Consider the following 24,284-nt stretch of genomic DNA (forward strand, 5'->3'; position numbering starts at 1 on the left):
GTGGCAGCGGCAGCAGCGGCAGCGGCGGCAGCAGCAGCAGCAGCAGCAGCAGCGGCGGCCGCCTCTCCGCCGCCGGGGACGCTGAGGCGCGGCTGGTGGCACTGACATCGGCGGCCCTGCCTCTCCTCCCTCGCCCCCGGCCCTCCCCATGTGATCGGTCTTAATCCCGGCAGTGTGCGCGCGTGGGGCTCCATTCCGCGGTGCCCGATCTCCGTGCCGGGGTGGGTGCTCGTGTGTGCGCTTCCCCTCCCCATCCCCCTTCCCCCAAGAATAAAAGAAGAACCGAGAGGCGTGCTTAGAAAATAAATAAATAACCACCACACACGCGCAGCCCGGAGCAGAGTCGGCGGGGCTGGCGGCGGCGGCGGAGGAGGAGTGAAGGCGGCGGCGGCGAAGGAGGAGGAGGGACGCGCGGAGAAGGCAGTAACTTTCAAGCCAGCTCAGAGCCCAGACCTCCAGCCAAGCGGTTTGCAGCGCGGCGGCGGCGTTGAGTGTCTGGCCCGCCGGTCCGGTCGGGGTGTGCAGTAGGACGGACGAGCAGCGCGTCGCTGTCCCCCGGCGGCCGGAGATGTCCGAGCCCAAGGCAATTGATCCCAAGTTGTCGACGACCGACAGGGTGGTGAAAGGTAAGCGGCGCGCCGCGGTCGCCCGGGTGCACAGTGTGCCGCAGGCGCCGGGCGGCTCACCTCCCCTCCCCCAACCCCGGGTTTTCTCCCGGCTCCAGCCACGGACCTTCTAGGATATTGTGCAACCCTCGAACCCCCCTCCCTCGCGCGCCCTTCCCCCAGGCTTCCCACCCGGCCCCCCTTGGGGCATTTTTATGTAACGGGGGCGTCAGTTGGCAAATGGCTGAGCCGAGGGGAGGCGGTGGCGGGGTTGGCGGTGGCGGTGGCGGGAGGGGGCGCCCGGGGGGTGGTTGCTGGCAGGGTGTAGCTGCTGTGACAGAAATAGGAAGTGGGTGGCTGCTCGCAGTCTTGCATGGGATCGGGTTTATGGTTTTCTTTTGCAGAGGGAGGGGTGATTTATGGCTTTTCAGAAATTAATATGGCATTTTTATGTGGCCGTGGCTTTCCACCGCCTGCCTCGCTCGGGCAGGGTTCTTTCGGCGCTCCATTGCAGCAATTCCCTCCGCGCCCCCTCCCTCTTCCCTTCCCTCTGAAAGGGCCCGCACAGGACTCGCGAGAGAGCGGGAGAGCGTGGGGGGAGCCCGGCGCTTCCTTCCGCGCGGGGCGGGGGCGGCCGCAGGGAGGGGGTGGCGGAGGGGACGCGCAGGGGGCGTGGGAGGCGGGGAACGACCCGAGAGCCCAGCCGCTGCCGCCCCGGGATTCCCCCGCAGGCCCTGAGAGAGACACGGAAAGCGGTTCCCCAGCCTCCCTCGCCGCCCCCAGCCTGCCCCCGCCGAGCTGTCATTGCTCTTGAAGGGTGCCCTGCTGGAGCACACCTCCCCGGTGGTAACCTCACCCCGCTCACTTCTTCCGTGCCCCTGGCACCCGCTTGTTAACGGGCTATTTGATTTCTGTCATTGGCTCTTCTCCCCCCCGGGATCACAGACTCCTGGCGGCGAGGGCCCTGGGGTTTCTGGCGAAGAGAAGCCGGGATGCGTGGGGTGAGGAAGGGGACAGGTAGTGGTCTCCTCTCTCGCACCTGGGAATCCGCCGACTCCGTTGTATTCCGTGGTGGAGTTGGGGTGGAACCATCCTGTGAATCCTGGAAGGATGAGGCCACAAAGCAGATACACCAGGATTAAGTAGTATCCCTAAATGTAGTATCCCTACGTTCCTGGAGTCAGGACGCGGAGCAGAGTAGGGATGGGCACGGGCTACGCGCAGAGCGGGCCTCTGGAATTGGAAACAGCGCTGGACGGTGTAGAGAGAAAGTGTGTGTGTGTGTATACGCCTGTGTGTTTTGTGCCGAACAGAGATAGTATCTAATGTGGCCTGAGCATGCAAGTAGAGTGCAAGGCAATGAAGTCGGCAGTTAGGTGAAGTAACCCAGCAGTCTGAAGACCATGCATGATGCATAAGTCCTTATGGGGCTTCGGAACTATTCATTGCTTCACTCAGGTTTGCTCAGTTTTTTTTTAAAGTAATGTGCGTGTGAGTGTGTGTATGTGTGTCTTCTCTCTTCTCTTGTTTTGGTTCTATTAGAATCATTCCTGCTTCAGTGCAGTATTCACAGACCCATCAAAATAAGGAGGTAATAGCTCTAAAAAAATGACTTGAAATAGGTCTATTGATGCACAGCTATTCTTTCTGCAGGCATGGATTTTCATGTAAACAGTCAATTCACATTCATTCAGAAGAACCATGTTTTGTGTTAAGGGCCTCTGTTGACATTTTCAAAAATTAAGACCTTTTGCTGAAATATCAGAGAATAACAAATATCTCCCTAAGGTGTGAAGTTTAGGTGTAACGCCAATCTGTATGTTGAGATTACCTTTTTTCAAAACACTTGATGTAAAGCTTACAATTAAAATGATAGCAGTAAATGTGTCAGCAGTTAGAAAACACTCATGTGTACACATAAGGTCAGTTCTCTGTTTTAAATCGCAGAGTGTGGCTTCTTACTGTAAATGTAAAATTATCATCAAGTGAAGAATGTGAAAATAATTGTTCATACGTTCTGCTTGATGTCTTTACCTGTTGATGTGAAAGAGCCCATTGAACCATTCCATGGCTATTTTGTCTTGCCTTTTTACAGTACTGTATTATATACATACTATCATAAATGGCTTTTCATTATACATACACATGACCACCGATAATTCAAAAAAATTTGGTTTACCTATTTTTGCAGAACTGAAATGCAGTTGGATGTAATAGATTCAAAATAGGAAAAGTTAATTTTGCATATATTTTGATAGGGATCTCGATGTGAAATTTTAAGTGTGAAATTTTGTTTATAGAAAAGGTTTTATGATGAATCCTGATGTTAAGGTGGATATACTATTGCTATTCCTCTTATGCTTTCTTATAGACTTTATATGGTTGGCTTAAGAGGCATTATTGAAAGTTGGATTTGACATTTTGTCATACATATGATTTTTACCGTCATTTGAGATGATAATCTATTTTGATTATCAGTCTTCTATGACATAGCATTTCCACGTGAAAACATATGTATATGCTTAATGAGTAGGAAGTACATGTTTGCAGAATGGAATACAGGTTACCAAACGATTTTTCACATTTACAAAAATTCAATAAGACATAGTTCACGAAGCCATGAAACCATGACTTTACTCTAAATTTTGTTAGAACTTTTATCTCAGTGGTCTGAGATTGACTCATGTTTTTAAACTAGGCAAGTGAAATTTTTGTGCTCCTTAAGTATTCTTTCACTTTATAAAGTACAGATAACATTGACTCGCAAGTAGAAGTAAGAATTCGGATCATTATTACTGCGGCCATGGCGTTTGTTTACAGTTATCTTCATTAGTGTGATCTGGCTTTTGTTGTATAACAAACTGCTGTTTACACATAAAGCTGTGCTTGTGGTTTTGTTTGTAGTAATGCGATGATGTGACAGATTTCTTGATTTGTATTTCCAGAATGCAACTTCAGAAAGGTAGGCAGGTTGAGTTTTAGTCTCGACTGACTGTAGTTTTTCAGATTTTCAGCATCTTCTTGAGTGTGTTCACAGACCCTGGTCAGTTTTTAAACCTTAAAAATGGAAGGGCATGGCAGCATTGGAGAGGAAAAGCATTCGTTTAGATAACGTCAGAAAGTTACTTCATCTAGCAAAACTTGGGCTGTTTCATTTTGTCTGTTCTTGCATAAAAACAATGGAAAGTAAAACAATTCAGAGAAAACATCTTGGTAGTGCCATTTGTTGGAAAGCAGAATAGTTTGATCCATTTACTGTTTTATATTTTTAAAAAGAAACATTGTATAATTATAAGGCAAAAGACAGAAGTCAATAAATAGAAGAATAACTATTTCTCCCTCTCCTCCCTTAATACAACCCATAGTCTGTTTTTTTCTCTTCAGTGGTGCTCCACGGGCCTTGTTCCAAACTCTGGCTTCCCTTCATGTCTCCCTGCCTGTTCCTGTCTTTAACTCTTCTTCGTGTGGCCCTAACATTCCCTACAGGCTGGGCTGTAGAACTTTGCTTATATGACAGTTAAATACTTGGAGGAAATCGAACTGTATGTGACAAGTCTGCTGCTTTGTTAAATCTCTTGCCCTTTCCTCTCTTCCCATCTCCAGGTATTTTGTAATGGGCCTTTTACCTTAACCCAAATGGTAGAAATTCCAGATACCATGGTAGGTTGTTGAGGGGTCAATTCCTGGGAAGTGTTTTGGGGAATTTCTCAAAAGCTCTAGTTAGGGGACCCCTGTGCTTTATGTCAGATTGCTTTTAACTCTTGGGAATGCAAAAAAAGGAGCTGTCCTTCTGTGTATTGTCAGCTTATATAGTATTTGTGTAGACAAAGTACACATAGAGAAATTCTTGAAAGCTATCTAGGATCTTATAAGCAAGACGATTGTAGCTAAGTAAAATGTTAAGTAAATAGGGATTCAAGCCACTAGTGTTTCTAGCTGAATGAGGCTGGTAATACTACTTAATTAAAGAAAACAAAAATATGGTACATCAGTGATAACTGTCATGTTTGGATCTTGAAATGGAATATTAAATAATACCATTTCTTTGCAGTGTGTCAAGAAGAGCTCATTGTGAATTTATTTTACTGATGTTTGTTACCATCAGTTGAGCTTTTCCATGTATCTGGTTTTCCATTTGAGTATATTAAAACTGCATTAATTCAGTATCATTAATTGAAACTTTGACTAAATGTCATTGTTTGGTGGCTGAAGTTTACATCAGCACTGGATGTGAAGAAAGGGGACCGACTGCTTATCTAATTAATACTATAAGCAACACGATTTGGGCATGGTGAATATCCTTCAAAAGAGAACAAATTCTTTTCAGGACTTAGTGAACGGCATGCAAATTAATGCTGTTAATTGCAAATTAGGTTGATCTCTTCCTTAATCCTTTCAGGATTTCCACTATAAAGTAAATATAACATAAGTGCATTGTTTTCAAAACATTCTGTAAACTTAAAGCTTAAGGCAACAGTTGCAGCTGGGATTCAGGGAAATTCCAGTGCCATCAGTTAGAAGAATTAACGTTTAAAAAATAATAGTGTTTTGGGAACTGTGGGAAGAACCTCTGCTTTAAAGAACAATCTAAGACATCCAGTTAAAATGTGAAAAAAGTAACACCTTAGGCTCTAGTTAGAGGTTTACTCTGATATTTGTTTAGATTACTTTCAAAATATGCCTTTTAAGATCTGTTTGTTTCTTTATGATGTGCTTTTATTTGTAATTTTAGAGAGATGAAATATGACTGACATAGTATGCGTTTATAGCTTTTATAATTGGCCTCTTCTGCTTTTCCTTATCTTTTTTGTGTCAGCCATGTGTAAAGTTGAAACTAATTATGAAACCAAATAAAGAATCCACTTAGAGTGACCTCATTGGAAAACAGCATTTTTCTAGACATAGTCTCCTTTTAGCAAATCCAGTTAAATGATATGAAAAAATCACTTTGTTAATTTTTTCAGCAGCTTTCTAGTGTAGCATTCTCCTGATGTTCAAGAGGAATACAGTGAGATTTTGAGTCCCAGCTTCCTATAATTCCACTGTTACGTGTTAATAACATCACAGGCTACTTGTCCTCTGTATAAATGGGCAGCAGTTGTACTCGCCACTCACTTGTGAGAACCAGAAGATCATCAAATGGGAGTTGAGAGCCTGGAAGGTTACCCTTGGTCCACTCACCTGGGAATGGCAATTCAGTCACTGCTGACACAGAATTACAAATGACAGCATGTTAATGTGTTTTCAGGGTCACTCAAGAATAGTCAGGACCATTAATATTGGAATTCATGAATGCCTTGGGTCTACAGTGGTAGCTCATGTGACATTTATTTTATGGTTGAAGAAATGGAGCCAGAATAGATAGAATGGTTGGTCACAGGTGGGACTAGAATGGAGGTGAGTGTAAGCAAATTCTTCCCTTTGGCAAAGATGCTCTTCTCTCTTGAGCATCTGTTTGAAACTGTCACTTCTTTTAGTAATATTTAGGATATCACATTTTGTTTTGAAATTTTCTTTATTGAATTACTGGCTATATAAAATAGTTTTATTAGGAGAAGCTTTTATATCTTTATATTTAGCAGAAATTTAAAGTCTGATGGTAAATCTGGTTTGATCTTGGCATGAAGTTTACTAAAGGAAAACTGTTAAACAGTGTTTTCTATTCATATCAATATATACGTAGAAATAGAAATAGCGTACACTCCTGGTAAGGAGTTTTATTTACTTTTATTTTGAAAGGTGTTATTGTAAGACTGTTTGTCAGAACTACAGATAATGGCCCATATTGTTACTCTGGTTTGAGGATTTTGTTAATTTCTAGGGAAAGCTCTAGAAAATAGAAGCCAGTGTTTCGTGTTTTTTTTTTTTTTTTTTTTTGCGGTACCCGGGCCTCTCACTGCTGTGGTCTCTCCCGTTGCGGAGCACAGGCTCGGGACGCGCAGGCTCAGCAGCCATGGCTCACCGGCCCAGCCGCTCCGCGGCATGTGAGATCCTCCCGGACTGGGGCACGAACCCGTGTCCCCTGCATAGGCAGGCGGACTCTCAACCACTGCGCCACCAGGGAAGCCCAGGAGCCAGTGTTTCTTAGGCGATCTACTCCTTTTTAAAAATACAGTCATCAGGTAGGAATGATGTAGACTGAAACAGGGTTTCAGTTTGTAAACTGTCTTTAATATTCTTTGCATTTTGGCATTTTGAACCCATTTTATTTTATAATATTCCCATGTCCTGTAGTCATTGATAAGCCATCCATTATATTTCATATAAGAAATCAAATTAAAAATTTCATATTCCTCCACGGTTAGGGATTGTGAATAATGGCTTAAAGCAGGTGGACTATTAACTTGAGGGCTTAGACCTATTGCTGGAATCTCAAATCCATTTCACAAGTGCACATGCAGGTATTTAAAAAAAAAAAACAAACTCTGAGGAAGCAGTTATCAGTTATTAAAATGCTATATGTTTTTGGAATTGGATGGATTCCTTTTGAGACCATCATAGAGAGGAATAGAACTTTGTGTTTTTCTTTTTATTTCCCTAGCCTGTGCTTTTGCTTCACAGCAAAATATATTCAAGTCTATTTTGAAAGGTGGTCTCTCTGACTTTCTTTGAACTTCTATCCCTTACAGCTGGAAATTCTGCATGTCTCTGCAAAAGAGCAAAACAAACAAGTAAATTACCAAAGATTTACCTTAACAGCTGCCTCCAGATTATGACATACCACCTTTCAATGTTTGTCAATTTCAGATACTTCCTATAGTTGTGAAACCCGAAGAATGATGGTTGATGTTCAGAGAGAATATTTTATTCATATGGAGCTAAATTTAAAAAATATTTCCCATCAGCTCCAGGATTCTAAGAGTTAAAGAGTCTCTTTCTACAGTGACTGTATAGCTCCAGTTTTTCTTTTTGGGAGGAGCAGCTACTTCTGATTTAAAATGTTCAGTTGTCTCTGTGTAGTATTGGAATGTTTTGGAAATTTTAGTATGTCAGTGTCTAAACTGTATCTCCCAAGATTGCTGCATTTACTTGGAAGTTACATAAAATGATTTGTTAAAATGTGTATTCAAACTTTTAGTTTGGGAAATACAGTGCCTAGCTAATAGTGCCTAGCTCAATGCCTTGCACTTTGGGCACTGAATAAATTCTTGTTGAATGATTTGGGCAATGCACAATTATCACGCGTCTCCTGAAGCCATAAATGGAGACACATTATATGTTTATTTTGAGTGCGTTATATAAATTTCGATTCTCTGTAGATGGCTCTATATGGTGACTGCCCGGTTAATTGGAATGCTGCCTTCTCCAGCGACATCAGGGAATGGAGTATGAGAAGAAGGCATTACGAAGGTGACACAGATTGAGGGCAGTTTTGTTGTTTGGTCATTTGGACTGGCTTTATGCCAACTGAGTTTAAAAGGCTAAATCCTTTTCAACTTAGCATATTAACTTGAACCTGAAAGCTTTCTTTCAGTTTCTGTTGTATTTCTCCTTAGGCCGATCAATTTTTGACGAGTGAGAAAAGATATGTTAATCATTCAGTGTTTGATTTATTGGGTGATTTATATGTTTTAACTATTGTCCAGACTTGGACTTGAAGAGAACAATGACCTGGCAAATCTCATGACGAAAAACAAAACATGAAAAATCGAAACCAAAACAAAGCAAAATTCTCTTCCTTTGTTTACGTCTCAATTCATCATTTTCTGTAAAGCTTTTGTAATCCAGAAATGCAGCCTTCTCCAGCATAAGCTCCTGCCCTTCTCTGCCCCCCCAGTGTCACTGGAGGCTATCTAGTGGGAAGATACAGGGGCCGTGAGAAGTTAAAAAAGGTGGCACCAACTCTGCTGACTCCTTATGTTCTCCTAAGTGGGCTTTAAGCCATCCATTGACATTTGGTTTTAAACATCTTGTGAGCTATGCCATTTTATCAAATTAAATTAAAAGCACAATATATTCTCTTAAAATGACAGAACCTGAGTCAGGGCTTCAAGTTTGTGGTATAATTTTTTTTGCTTTTTATAAAGGAATTAAATTTCTTTTTATTATTAAACCTGGCATTGTTGGTCTGCTATGTATATTTAATGGTAATAAATTAAAGTACATGCATACCTTCTCTGTGTGGGTCTGACTATTGGCATGATAACAGTTCTCATCATTTAATTCTCATTATATTACAGCTTTAGTTCAAATGTCACCTCCTCTGGGACCCACATCTCCTGATACCTTCGCTCATTGGAGTGAAGGGACACAGTCTCTTCAGTCTCACAGCGGACACCTTGAATAGAGCATGTTGCTGTGATGATCTGTTTACCTGACTGCCTCTCCTCCCCAGAAGTGGAGAGCCCAGGAGACTGGGTGTTGGTTCCACTTATCTTTGTATCTTTAGCCCTAGCACAGGGCCTACCCTAGAACAGGCATTTGATACACGATTGTTAAATGAATGAAATAATAGATAAAGGATAAGAGGGATTTAAAATTCTAAATCATAGGGTTCTTTGCTGTTTTGAAATTTTGTGGATCTTAAATCATGGGTGGCTCACAAACGTGAGGAGTTTCTTGATTTGTAAGTGCCCGTCCTGGAGAAGGTGTTTTTCACATGAGTTTTGAAATACTCTGTTTTATAATTGGGGTTGTATGTTTTTTGCCTAATAGCCAGCCTGCAGAAGCATAACTGGCAATAGTGGCTTACCCAGGGAGTGCTTAGTTTTCAGTGAGTCAGTGTCAAAGGGTGTATAGGTCGATTTACTCAAAGTTAGGTGATGTTTTTTTTCCTCAGGAAGATTGGAGATGATCCCAGGCTGTGGGGGTGAGCTATTGTGACAGGCATCTGGGAGGCCCAGAGTCCACTTCACAATCATATTGCTTACCTCGAGAAACGCGCAAATCCAAATGAATAAAGGTTAATACGTGTAGGAACCAAAACAGAGATGTACAACGTACTGCAGGCCCAAATATGAGGTGTCTGTGTCATAATACTAAAAAGTCTTCAGGCCGGGACTACAGGCTGCTTGTGAGTCTGCTCTCCTGATGGCATATCTGCATGGTGAATGCTTTGAGGAAAGCATGGCCCTGGGATCAGGGAGGCAACAGGGAGGCAGCATGGTGAGCTGCCTGCTCTGATGGCTGTCACAGAGGACCACAGATGGATCTGCACGAGCCCAGACTTGGTCATATGGCTCCCCGTTAAAGCAGGCCAGCCGGGGCTTTCCCAACTCTGGTTTATGAGCCAGGATTTAATGTCTCCCTAGCACAGAAATACTTTTCCTTCAAGGAGCTGAAGACTAGGGAAACTATATTCCTACATAAAAATCTCATCATTGTCAACCTTCGCCGATCTGCGTTTAGCAGCCGGGGGGGAATCGCTCTTGTCTTCACCTCTAGTCAGAATTCTACATGAGTGCTGTGTCTCACTGCACATGCACTTCTAGAAACAGATGTAGAAAATTTGGAATATGTTGGGGGGGAAAAAAGAGGTCCCCTCCGAGTGACTAAAGGATTTTAAATTGTGACAGGAACTGAGAGATTCTTCAGTCTTAAAAAGAAAAGGTTGAGTGGTGATTAAACTGTAGATTTAACATATTAAAAAGTCTCTTTCTACAGCGGATCACACTCAGATGTTATCCGTCACCACTATCAAGTGGATAAGAGAAAACACTGTTCGGAAGCATTAGGGATTTAGGTGATTTTTTTATTTTTTATTTTTTATAACCAGTCAAGGACATTTAACCCTGGAATGCATTGTGGGGATCTTCTGAATAGAGAGAATACATGATCCTCATTTATTTGGGTGTAAATCTGAGACTAAAATTATGAAAATTTGAAGCTAGAAGAAACCTTGGAAATCTAACTCCTGTCCAGCCTGGAGCCAGTCCTCTGACTGTGAACTGGTGAGAGGGATCGGAGTTTATGTGGGAAACCTTTTATCTCTTACACTTGCTCAAGTCTGACCCTAACCACAATGAACAAATCGGACTCCTAGAATGGGACAGCGCCCCAGAAATCTAGCTCAGGCTATCCCCAGTGTGGAACCCCTGTCCAGACTCGCTGAGGGATAGTTTTCCACTGCCTGTGAACATATCTAGTGAGAAGGAGCTCCCGAATTCTTAAGATCTCCTGCTCTATCCTGGCCATTTCTGCCCGTCAGGATGTTTCCTAATGTTTGACCTCAGTCTGATGCTCTGACATACATGTTTGTTGTTCCTTGCATTGCCCTACAGAGTTCGATGAAATGAACCTTTTCTTTTGCAAGAGAGCTTATTTGATACTAAAAACAGCTTCCCTGTTCTTAACTCTTCTAGCTTTTTCCCACATGTCATGGTTTCTGGGCTTTTCCCCATCCCAGTAGCCTTCTTGGAAAACCACATCAGGTTGTCAGGGTCTCTTGAAACTGGGGAAGTGGGCAAAGGTTCATCTTGGCTTCCTTCCTTCTGTGGAACCTCCAGCACCATGGGCTCGGTTGCTTCACTGTTCTTGTGCTAACCTTTAAACTTCCTGGAACGCAAGTCCTCCACTTGGGGGGCCCAGTCTAGCATCCATCCCATGATGTCCCTTTTCTGGGTGAGGACCCCCAGAGTCGGGATGCTCTTACTTCTCGTGCCCTTCCTACTGAATTTTCCTTCAATTGTATCTTCTCCCAGTCCTGCTGCATCTGCAGCTTTAAGGTATCGAATACCTAATCTGCTCTGTAACTAGGAGCTTTCCAGAAAACCTGGCTAGCAAATGCATTTTACCAGTGACTTCTGTAGGCATTGTTTGTATTTTGCTTGCTTTTATTTGTAATACAGGCGAGTACTAAAGACAGTGTGATAGCCTGACACCACGGTGGTTTAGTGGGGTAATTGAGGACAGGCCAAGTTCCTTGTTTACTTTTCAAATCACACCATGAAGGCGCCTCAGCACCCGACTTGACCAGAGCCCAAACCTGCCTCTTCTGCCTGCTCTAACTTCTGGCACACTCTGTCTTTAATAGTTGTTGATAAACAGCTCCTAAGGCCATTGAAATTGGCTAACCCAGCGAGTCTGATCGTAATTTGATAACTAGTTTAAGTTTCACCGAGGCCTAAAAGAGGCCAGTGGCTTCCAACTGCAGTGTCACAACACAGTTCTGTGTTACACTCAGCTGTGAGGTATTAACAGCTACTGATAATGACATACAGAAGTTTGCAAATGACTTATTTTAAAATATCTATATATAAACTAGGGTGGATTCAAGTTCAGCCTTAAAATGCTACTTTCACTTCATCCTGATGTGTTTCCTCATGCGGGAGAGGATGCGAGCTGCAGCTGTCATGGTGGGTATTTGCATAGCTTGCAGTCCTCTTGATCTTACCGATACGCCTTTAATCACAGTGGAAATCAGACATTCTTGTGAGCTGTGGCAGTGTTTGCCTTCATTTCCGTGAGCATTTTTGAGGATAGTTTATTAGAACCTGGATTCACTCATGCTAGTGTTCTGTGCAAGTGAATGTCATGTCATATGCATCTTGAGAGAAAAAAAAGTCTGAGACTTGAGAGTAGAGAACAGACCTTTGCTAGCCAGATCTGTAGATTGAATAGATCTTGAAACATATAGGTAGGCACTTTTGGGGTGATTTCAAAGTTCCTTATGAAACTTTCTCTCCTCGAACATCTCCTAGGGGGTCACACCTGAAATTCCATTATAAATTACTTATTTAGGATAAGATTGGCCTTCTTGATAGAGGTTTCGAAAGTAACTGATCTTTAAAAAATAATTTAGTGAATTGACTAGTTGTTTATTTTGTTGTTGTTTTTTTGCCTTTGGGTGGTATTGAATCCAGGAAAAATCCTGTATTTTAGGAGTCTTTTTGTGAGTGAACGTTCATTTCTCTTTAAATCCATATCCCATGCCTCTTGTACCACTCGATTTTCCATGCTGCCTCCTTCAAGTATATCATTGTAATATCCCCCAGTTGGTAAATAGATTAAATAATCCATTATCAAGTGTAAAATAGCTATTAAAAATATTATTTCCTTCACTTACCACACCATCCATCTCTCCATCCATTCTTCCGTTCTGTCCATGCATGCATGCATCAGAGTTTTAGTGCCCCCTGCTTCCTGGCTCTGTGCTATGTTCTCAGAGCTTACAATAAAGTAGACAGTCTCTGAAGGTTACTGTCCAGTGTGAGGTGTGAAAGCAAATCACAATATAAGTTATAATTACTTTAATAGCAGAAGATGCAGCATGCTGTGGAGTGCGGAAACGGAAGTGACTGTCTTCAGAGACTGTACTTTCATTTTTTGGCAAAAATAAATGAAACCGATATTAATTTTCTCTGTGTGTAGCATGATAGGCACATTGTTAGGATGTGGGCTTATTTTAAAGTGAAGATGGCATAAAAAGTGCTGCAAAAGGAGTGATGAGCATTTAGATCTGAAATTCTGTAGCTATTACAGCTACCTGTGAGCAAAGTATATGCGAGAATCATGGGCTGTTGAAGGTGGAAGTGACTTTTAAAGTCAACTAGTTAGCTATCTTCCAAAAAAGAAAAAAAAGACCTTCCTGTAAAATGGTTAATAACCCCCTACCCCCCCTAATTTCCAGTGATGGGGAGGCAGCATCAGAGTGTGGAAAGAGTACTGGTTTATGGTTTGACAGAACCTGCATTTCAATCCTCCTTTCTCCATGTGCCAGCTGTGTGTTCATGGGGAAGTTATGTAATCATCCCGAACCCAATTTTTCTTAACTGAAAAGTGGAAACAGTAATACTGATTTTGAAGGTGGTGGTAGCCAGGAGAGGAATTGTATGTGAAATGCCTTCCCTACTGCCTGCTCAAAAAGAGCCCTTGGTAGCTGTTAGGTATTGTTATTTTATTGTTGGACAGCTCCCTTGAAAGCGCAGCGTTCTTCTTCTAGAATTAACCTGCATTAAAGCATATACTTTGTCACCTCCTACCCACTGTCAAATCCATTGTAGTTTGGGGGCCTCTACCATTCCTCTGAAACAGTATGGCAAAGGTCACCAATGACTGTCCAGTTGCTGGTCTCTGTGATATTTGACATGGTGGGCCACCTCTTTCTTCCAGAAACATTGTCCTCATTGTCTTTCTTGGATTTCCCCTTTTTCTGACTTGTCAGCTCGTCTTGATTGAATCCTAAATGTTCTTTTATCCCTTTACAAGTTCTTCCAGGCAGTTTCACCTCCTTACACTCATAGGATTTACTTCTGCTTATAGGCTGATGATTAACACATCTGTATCTGCTATCTAGTCTTTTGTCTGGATCTTTCTCTCAAACCGTATATGCAGCAGTTGCTGTGGATGGATATGGTGAAAGTAAAGTGGGGTGTTTGTTCTCCTGTGTTTTCTATCCTGGGCGCAATGTGACTACCATCTGTCCAGTTAATTAAATCTGTCCTTCAGTTGAGATCTTTTAAATACTTCACCCAGTGCAGCAGTATCCTCCCAACATTAGTCTCTTTGTTTTCAAACTTGTCCCCTCTCTAACATTCATTATCATTAGAGTGATCATTTAAAAATGAACATCTGATTCAGCTAATCCCATTTTTGGTGATCTTTTTCTGACTGAATTTTAGGAATTCTTTATATTATAGGATTTGACCCTTATTGCCTGAATATCAAAAATATTTACAGTATATATAGAGTATGTCACATTGTGCTGAACTTACTTTAAGTGTCTTCAGTTTATTACAATATAAGTTCTTGGGAGCAGGGAGAACATTTTTTATTTACATGTGTATTCTGCATGCATGGGGCTATTTGGTCTATATAAAGTTGATGGAACTAAACTGAACAACTTAAAAATCCCAATGATACCTTCTATGGTTTTCTGTTTGTTGTTCCTCTGCATGGAACACTCTTGCTCATTACTGTGTCCTTCTTCTGTGTAAAACTTACTTTGCTGATCCCCTCAGGCATAGCTGCCTGTGCTTCCTCTTGTACTTGGTACACACAGGGTATCACAAACATTTGCAACACAACTTTCTCTTTAACTGTGAAATCTTCCAGGACAAGCCTCTATTCACTTCATCTCCCCAGGCTTAGCATGATGACTGGCACATAATTAATCTTTGTTTTTATCTCTCCAGCAAACGAATTGACTGGAAAAGCTATATCTGATCATCACGAAAACATAGTGATAGCAGTACTTGCTTTTTTTCTCCTCCAATATCATACTTTTTATTAACGTAGCCCAGGTTGGATTGCTTTTTCTAGTACGCTTGACTTATGGAATCCCTGACTTCCTTATCCATCTCCCCAGGCATTTTCATGTAAACGTATAAGCCAGGTCTCCTTTACTCTGGATTCTGTAATTATTTTACACACTTCTAAGCACAAGCATTAGCTTGTGCTAATAATATAATATGAGCTTCTAGGCTTTTTAGATCTTTTATTTAAACATATGGATTCTTTTACCTCTTCTTTCTAGTTATTTGCCCCAATTTATGTCCTTAGTAGATTTGCCTAGGCCTTTATTTAAGCTTGGCAACCAAATGAATTTTTGGAGCCAGTCAGTGTGGATGAGTGAGTTCACAAATCTTTATTTTAGGTTCTGCATATATAACATGGGAAAAAATCCCACCTGTGTTAATAAAAAACTTGTGGCTTCTGTTTAAAAAAAGAAAAAAAGGGAGGTGCTTGAGTAATCGTTGTCCTTGACCTTTTCCTTACCTAATTGATGTGTTTTTCTATAGCTGTACTTTAGAATGATAAATTAAAAACAATTTTCCAGTGCCTTTGCCTGCCTTGAGACTTCCTTTAATCTTTTGTCATTTCAGGGAGTGGAAGGAATGAATTTTCCATCGATAATGGTTAGGGAGTTGGTGTGTTTATTAATAGCGTATGTCTTGTAATATGTTATTTCACCTGATTATATTTGAAGAGAACACTTGTTAACTTGTCAGCTACTTTGTTTCTCCATAGGATCTCTCTCAAAGTAAATAGATAGTAAAGTGAATACACACACACACACACACACACACACACACACACGAGCTTTGTATTCTAAAAATGTTAATAACATTAATGTATATGCCCTGCACATGCATTACCTAGCTCTAGCCTTCTAATCACACTGAGACTAGGGGAGATTCAGTACCCTTCCAAGGTCATGCAAGCGAGTGAGTGGTGGAGCAGGTGTTTGGACTCTAGATCCTGGACTTTTACCACCATGATACTAAGCTCAAGTATACTCAAGGCCACATTCATTAGTTGGTATCAATGAATTGATAGAAAATAGAGTTTATTAGGGATTTGTTTTTATGTAAAATGTTGTTACTGCTGGAAATCACTTTAGTGGAACACCATTAGCCTTTCCTGTGGGAGAAAAATGTAGCTTTCTAATGGGGCAAGTATATCGGCTTCCTTTTTAGAAATATGTAGCTGAGGTTCACAAACAATGGGACTGTTAACCAGGCTTTACTTGGCACCGCTGACCCTATCATTGTGTTATAAGACAAACTAATCTAAAACATAAAAAGAGTGCTAACTGTGAGTTACATAAAGAAGGTATTTTTATTGGACCTTGAGTTTTTCCTTTAGGTTAAAACCATGAAAAAAAAAATCTAGTGCTGGCTGTGGTATCTACTGTTGGCCTTTGTTTTAGAGTCTTTGCTTCTTTATATTCATGTTCATATTTTTGTCACTAAAGCAAATAAAGGAAGCCACACATAGCTAAAGTGAAAGCCACTTCAAGGAGACGTCACATGAAACATTTTGAGGAGGGAGTTATGTGGTTTCATCGTAGCATTTTAGATGCAAATGCGAATCGTTCTGAGATCAGAATTTTTCGTTTACCACTTGTAACCATCCTGTACTATGGCGAATGCTGAGAACTAGCCTAGTTGCACTTTTAAACCAATGTTGTAATTAGTTAAAAGGGTGATGATTCAGATTGAGAATTTTAATGCTTCTCTGAGGCAGGTGATTAGAGAAATTCATTTCTTTGTTCATATGATTGCTAAACACATTTCTGATCGAGCTACACCTCGTTGGACTGACTGTGGGAACTCTTGCAGGTAAAATTGCTGTAGGTCACGGGCTCAGCTGGAACGAAAGATGGAGCACCCTGCCTTGATGCCCTGAGTGTGAATTCAGGGAGCTCCAATTTCATACTGAGGCCTCTGGCTTTCCCTTGCTTCACGGCTAATACCTTTGTATGTGGGAAATTTTCTTCCCTGCTGGAATCATCTTAGGTTCATATTTTCTTTTCCTCTCCTTTCTTCCCCCCTGTGACATTTTTGTGAACCTTGGATTTCAAATATGATTTTTTTTTTTTTTGGTGGTTGTTTAAAGGTGTTCATTAACACATAGAAGAAAAAATTGAATAACCTTAATTCTTAGAGCGCAGTACAACTAGGGTATTTCATTGACAGTTCTTGTTTTTTTATTTATAAGTATATATGTATAAATAAATATATATTTCATGGCTTGAAGAAACAGAATATACGTTACAACTTTCCTGCTGTGTGTGTTTATTTTAATCCTTGAGCCAGACCTTGCCTGAAATAAGCTTTACCTTTTAAGGAAATTGATACCATGGTATGATTATGCTTAGTGTTTATTATTGCATGCATAGATAATTTGAATGTTATTAGTAAAAGAAACATATCAGGTAAGTCTGTATTCAGATAGGAATATCTTAAGTAAAATAACCAGTGACTAAGCGTCCCATTCATTCCATATATGAACAGTATGAAAAATATGTAAGAAACATGCTTGGTTACTTTTTTAAAAAACGTGGCTTTAACTTGTGTCTTAAGAGTGAAATTGTAGAGTAGAAGATTAATAACATAGAGTGCTTCTTTTGAGAGTTCCCCTGGAAAGTACGACTCCTGAACTCATTTTACTATTTGTTCTTTCTTTAACTGAAGAGGGAGGCCAGCATATTTGCAGCACATTCCAGGCTTTAGAGTTTGTACTTATGGAAGAGAGTCATGCCCCTTGGAGTCCCATTTAGTGACAACATTTGATTAGAATTCAATTGGAATGGATATAAGTGAGATTTGATGTGTCATTTTTTCTACATATTCTTTAAAAAATGGAAACGTGCATAAATCGCTTACTGTATATCCACTATCTAAAATAATTTTTCCCTGTCACTCTTATGCTAAACTGTGTATTGTGAAGTTATGCACTTTTCCTCTGTATAAGGTTTCCAACGGTGAGGTTTTGTGAATGATTGGATTTATTTCTGGAATGATGGAATTGTCTCCAATAATGTATATTTTTAAATGATTATGTAATTATGTTATAGATAATAAAGGTACCATCTGTTCTTATTTGAACTCCTGTCCTGTGAAGAGATGGAACCAGAAGTGATAGTTTGCTTTTGATTATTTGGCATGTATTCAAGATATTACTTTCCTCCTGAACTGCTGTCCCCAGCTGCTATCCAGAGATTTTCATAAATGAAAGTAGTGAGTGTGAGAAAAAGCCATGTTACTTGTAGTCAGGGCAATAGTGTAGCAGCTAGATGTGATGTTTGTCTATAGGTCACCCTTAGTTGATTGACATGCATTGACCCTTGTGTTGTCATGCAAGAAACCTTTTTATGCATTTATCTCAGGATATGGCATTCTGGAGAATTCATTATATGTTACTTGTTGCTATTTATGATGGAATCTGGTCTAGACTGTTAAGAAAGGGATAATAGGATGAAATGGCCGGGTGATGGCAAACCATCTTCAGTCATCATAGACCCACCTGTTTCTATTTTAGAAACACTTTACCATTCTTTTTGCTTCTCTTTAAATTTGACCCATTTGGATTAAAATTAAATTTGTCTTTATGATGTGACCTGCTTAGTGTCAGTTATTTTTTTAAAATGCTGTTTCCTTTAATTCCTGTGGTAAAGCTTATCAGGTGGCTAATGTGAAAACCTACTGAAGAGTCTTCTGGGGATCAGAGAAGTTAAATAATTTGTTCATGGTCACAGAACTAATCAGTGGTGAAGCTGAGATTCAAAAGTAGAACACTTGGGCTTCCCTGGTGGCGCAGTGGTTGAGAGTCCGCCTGCCGAGGCAGGGGACACGGGTTCGTGCCCCGGTCCGGGAGGATCCCACATGCCGCGGAGCGGCTGGGCCCGTGAGCCGTGGCCGCTGAGCCTGCGCGTCCGGAGCCTGTGCTCTGCAACGGGAGACGCCACAACAGTGAGAGGCCCGCGTACCGCAAAAAAAAAAAAAAAAAGTAGAACACTTAAGAATTATTTTGAAAAATTTCAGGTATACATAGAGGTTGAGAGAAGACGACCATTAACCCCCATGTACTTAACTCACAGTTAATCATGGAGATATTCTGATTTCACTATATTTGCTTTATATATTCCTTTTTTCTTCTTCTTTAGTGAAGTATGTTAAAGCAGATCTGGGACATCATGTTATCAATTGTCAAATTTTGACTCTGGGGCAAACATTTTATCTCTATACCAAATGGTCTGAGTGTAGGAGAGAATGTCATAACATAAACACTGAACAAATGGAAGCCATATCTTTCTAGAAAATGAGTTATATATCTGCATTCAGTTTTCTTGATATGGGTAGTCATCATTGCTATTCATTTGTTAATAAAATAGTGATGAAAGAGCTAAAAATTAGTGAGTACTGATTCTGGGCTAGGAACAGCCCCTCATGCTTCATGCGTATTAGCTCATTTAGTTCACAATAACCCCCTGTTATATAATCATTTCTTGTGGGTCAAATTGCTTTTTAAAAATAAGTATGTCTTTATATATATAAAAGTGAAATAGTCTACATCACCTTCAACTGTAATATCTTTTCCGCTTCTCGCTTTTAATACTGATTATAGTAATATATGGATGGAGGGATAGAAGGTTGCTGCTCAGAAGTATGGTCCATAGACCAGCAGGGTCAGCTTTGCCTGGGAGCACATTAGAAATACAATCTCAGGCCATAACCTAGGCTTTTTGCATCAATTTGCATTTTGAATAAGATCCTTAAGACTTCTATATGCATATTAAAGTTTGAGAAGCCCTGGATAGCATTTAAACAAGTGCCTCCCAAGCATGGCTGCACATTCAATCACCTGGAAAACTTTGAAACCTACCAGTGCGGCCTCCCCTTGACCAATTAAATTAGACTCTCTAGGTGAGGCCCCAGCATTTGTTTTGTTTTTGTTTTTTTCTAAGTCTCCTGGTGATACTTAAGTTTGGCCAGGCTTTAAAGTGCACTGGTTTAATAGGACTAGAGTATCTTTCCATTCTGTTTTAGCTACTTAACTCTAAACAAAACATTTAATCTTGTAAATCATATATTGAAAATGATGCTATCGATATGAGAATTGAAGATGAAAGAAATGTTTGGCTTACACTGAATCTTTTTGGTGATGTTAATTCATTGATAATTCCGTTGAAAAGAATTCCCTTTTATGCAGGACTGAACTTCCTCACTGTTCTTATTCGTCCTTGGCACTAGGGAATGAAAATGCTGCCAAAATTTATTGTCTTTTTTTTTTTTCCCCCCATTTTATCCTTCAGGTGAAGAATTAGAGGGAGGCAGGGAGTTGTGAAATACCAAATGGATGAAAACTGGGCTAAAAGTCATTAAATAAATTCATGAGATTACACTGGATAGGAGTCTATTTTAATTTTGCTCTTAAATTTTGTTTCCTGTGTGTACATGGATATTTGCTTTTCTTTAAGTCAGTGACTTCTGTATTCTGTCATTCATCTGCAGTTATTGAGTGCTTAGAAAATGCAGCCAAACGAACAAAGTAGTTGAAGGGAACCGAACAATGCAGAGAAGTGCAGTATTTATGTGCTCCTTACCCTGAGTTGCAGGTGGTGGAGTGGTTTAGAGCCTGGGCTCTGGAGCCAAACTACCTGCATGGAATCCTAGCTCTGCTGCTTATTTGCCGTGTGACCAGGGTCAAGTTAATTATGTGCCTCAGTTTTTTGGTTTATGTTTTTGTTTTAATCTGTAAAACAGGGTAATAATGGCATTTACCTGTAGAATTGTTGTGGTGATTAGATGAATTAATATATGTGTAAAGCACTTAGAAGAGTGCCTAGCACATAGTAAGTGCTATGTATTTGCTGATAGTATTACGATTATTAAATTTTCCATACCTAGAAGAGAAAAGGTGGCTTATATGTGAAAGTATAGACCCTTACCCTAATGCTTTTAACATGGGAGAGATTCTTCAGGCTAAAACAGTATTTTTGTTTGTGTCCCTGATTAGAGCAGGGACACAATATGTAATATGTTCAGACATTTACGTATTCTGACTCCATTTGTTCCTTGATACATTGGGTAAGTGGGTTAATCAATCCAAGCTTGACTGAAGTGGGGGGTCGGTAACACTTATCACATGGATACAATTAACCTTAGTTTGTAGAAGTACTTTATATTCCTCGAATAAGAGGCCTTGAAGAAATTCAAATTTTAGTCTTTAAAATAATTGCTTTCCCAAAAGCCCTGTGGTAGCACGTTTGAATAATTTTAAAGCCATTCGCTAGATTAGTAGCATTTTATAGTTTGGTTTTATTTGAGGAATGGCTTTAGACACAGAGGAAATGTGACAGACAGATTAGGAGGCTCTCATGGCAGGCCTGAGTTATTGGAATATTAGGACCATAAATATGGATACTTCAAGGAACCTGAAGATTACAGTTTAGCCCAGTGCCTTTATTTTACAGATGACAAAATTGTGGTTGAAATGTGAAGGTTTTAATGCTCTAGTGAGAATGCACATTTTATTTTTACTTATTTTTTATACTTTTCTCATTAATTAAATACATTTTATGCACATAAATGCATATATGTGTCAAGTGTGGCAAAAATAATGTAGCAACACTGAATACTTTCCTATAATACAGTATTTTTTGTGTCCATTTTTATACCTCTTCAAAGTTGTGATATCAACAAAATGTTTTACTTCTTTATCACAGTGATTGCATGCATTTGGAATAAATATGGTATCTATTTTTTATGGGCAAGCTTAGGCATGTTTTTGTTGGCACAGAAAAAATCACTATGTGAAGAGAGTGACTATTATTTATTTAACATTTAACCTGAAAATGTTAAAAATGTGTTCAAAAGAGCTCATTTGACAAGGGTTCTGGGTCAGAAGTATTAAAGGACAAATGAAACAAGGATTTCTTATTCTTAGTCAGGCTTGGGGGAAAGGGCCAACCTTCTGCAGGGGAAATGACTGTAAATGGTCTTCGCAGTTAAGGCACTCTGTTGCAACAGCTGCCTTTCTGATCGACCTGTTTTTTCCCCTTTCTTCACAGTATTACTGCTAAAAACACCTTTTATTGGCACTTGAACTCTGCCATTTGACTCTTCAACTTTCTCTTGTTTCCTGCATGCAATTAAAATTTCTTGCTCTTATCCTGGCAACTTTGTGCAGTCTTGGTACCAAGCTGCTTGTCTTTGTTTTCGTTTTGTTACTCCCATCTTGGGGGCTTGTTCACTGGTACTCAGCATCCTTGGAAGGGTTCCCACATTTCTTGCCAGATGACAACAACACATGAATCCTGCTCCTTTGTTCTTTTGTAGTAAGCTTTTGGGGGAGGAAAATTTAGAGAAAGAAAACCAAAAAAAAGAGAAAAAATGTACTCTCAGCACTGAAGATGGAAATGACAGTTGTGCTCACTGATGGACTTTTTGGTGCTTGTTGACATTTTTAAGCCTTCAGGATAAGGATTGCTTTTCCTTGCCTTAGTGACATAATAGTGTATGCAGAGTAACAGCCAGTACCTATTTACCTGTGAAATGCTGTTGTGTTTGTTTTTTCAAATAAGTGTATATGGTTTCTGGACTATGTCTATTTTTTTTTTTAAATGTGACTCTGAGTCAGTTGTATCAAAGGACTTGTGTTTCTACTTTTTATTTCTGTTAAAATGCATAAAAAAATAAACATGTCTGGACATGCTTGTATCTGTAGAGCTGATGTCCTGGAGCTTGTTTATAAGCATTATCATTGGTAACATATAGGTGAGAAAACTGAATCACAGTTTTGGATCACACAGCTCACTGGTGAACATAGAAGCACAAATTATGTCTACTGTATTGGATAAGAGTCATTTGATAGCAAATACATAAAAACCTTCAAAAATAGCTCTTCTTACAACTGGAAATCCAAGGAATAGATTTGGCTTTAAACGCACATGTAAAGAGGTGTGGTTCTTCCCTCTGTGATGCTTTCCACTTAGTTGGCTTCATAATCATGCAGGCTTTCCATTCCCCTTAAGGTAGACTAGGTCCCTTTCTGCTGGACAAGAAACTTCTCAACCAAAAAGTAAAAAAAAAAAAAAAAAAAAAGAAAAAAATCAAATTGGCAGCAAATGAGAATATAATGAAGTGGAAAAAATTATTTTAAAAGCACACGCTCATTGGAGAGAATTTCTTCTGAGCTACTGAGGTTCTGAAAGCAAAGAATTCTCTCTCAAAGAGTTTTATCAGATTGAAAAAAGCTGCCTGGCTTACAAAAGGAAGAACAGTTATCTGACCTTCCTTCAGTAATATGTGGCCCCCCAAAAGAATGAGTAACAAATTACATGATCACTTTTAAAAGCTAGTTGGATATGCTATTTTTGAAATGATTAAGATTATGGTCTGACTATTGATTTTCAGCTGTTTGGCATATCTCCAAGGAAAAGCTACAAATGAGTGGAGATGCCACTCACACCCATAAATGTTCACTCACACCCATGAACATCTGTTTAGTGTTCATTAAGTTTCAATAAATTTCTAAACCAGCTACAAATTGTATGAGTCTTACTCAAGAATACACGTTACTTAATTGAAACAAATTATACTCCTTTAAAATATTAAGTCATCAATTTTGAATGGGCAGTAGTAGATTAGATGATAATACAAAATTGACAGTAGTTTTGTAATAGCAGTTTGTTTCTTTCATCTAGGATAGGGTTAAAGGAGAAAAATATTCTCAAATTAGTTGAAAAATTTGAGTTAAGAATTCATTCAAACATATTTAGAGGGGGTTTCAGACAAAAGTATAATGGTATCAATTACTGAATGTGTTTAAACATCCAAGAGATCGTAATAGGCCTATGTTAATACAAAATAAATATCCTACTAAGTGTGGCAAAGTAGATCCAGCAAAAGCTCTTAAGTACAATTGTTTTTATAATATCATATATGTTAAGCAGACTGAGTTGGGTGCACTTAGCCTCTTTATATCAATTTTCTCTTCTCAAATGGAGACATCTACTTCCCTAGAATAATGGTGAAGGATATGTAAGTTACTGTGTGTATCTTACATTTCCTTCACTCAATCCATAGGAGTCAGTGAGTTAGAGGGACAGCAGGCCAAAAAAATTACCAAGAATCATTAAATCTAAGAGCAAGATCAGGAAATAGTACTCTGTCTTACAGAAACTACTAAGAGTTATACACACACCACTTCTAGTATATATATGTGTGTGTGTGTATATATATATATATATAATATTAATCTGGAAGTAACCTATCCCAAATTGTGATTAAAATAGTTTACATTTGAAATTAGATATTAACGTTAAGGAGGCACTCCCTATAGGCTACCCTAAAATGTAATCAATTAAAACTAAATTGTTGGGCTTCCCTGGTGGCGCAGTGGTTGGGAGTCCGCCTGCCGATGCAGGGGACGTGGGTTCGCGCCCTGGTCCGGGAGGATCCCACATGCCGCGGAGCGGCTGGGCCCGTGAGCCATGGCCGCTGAGCCTGCGCG

General features: G+C 40.0%; 1 protein-coding gene across 1 annotated transcript in view; it reads left to right on the forward strand.

Annotated features, from left to right (window-relative positions):
* Window positions 1-491: 491 nt before the first annotated feature.
* The window catches only part of PPP3CA (protein phosphatase 3 catalytic subunit alpha), a 295,701-nt gene continuing 271,908 nt past the window's right edge, over window positions 492-24,284 (forward strand). The window contains exon 1 of the mRNA XM_019926474.3: window positions 492-626. Coding sequence (XP_019782033.1) covers window positions 569-626 — 58 coding nt within the window. The 5' untranslated portion in view covers window positions 492-568. The remainder of the gene's footprint in view (window positions 627-24,284) is intronic.

The sequence above is a fragment of the Tursiops truncatus genome, chromosome 5 (assembly GCF_011762595.2).
Source record: "Tursiops truncatus isolate mTurTru1 chromosome 5, mTurTru1.mat.Y, whole genome shotgun sequence".
Classification (NCBI taxonomy): Eukaryota; Metazoa; Chordata; class Mammalia; order Artiodactyla; family Delphinidae; genus Tursiops; species Tursiops truncatus.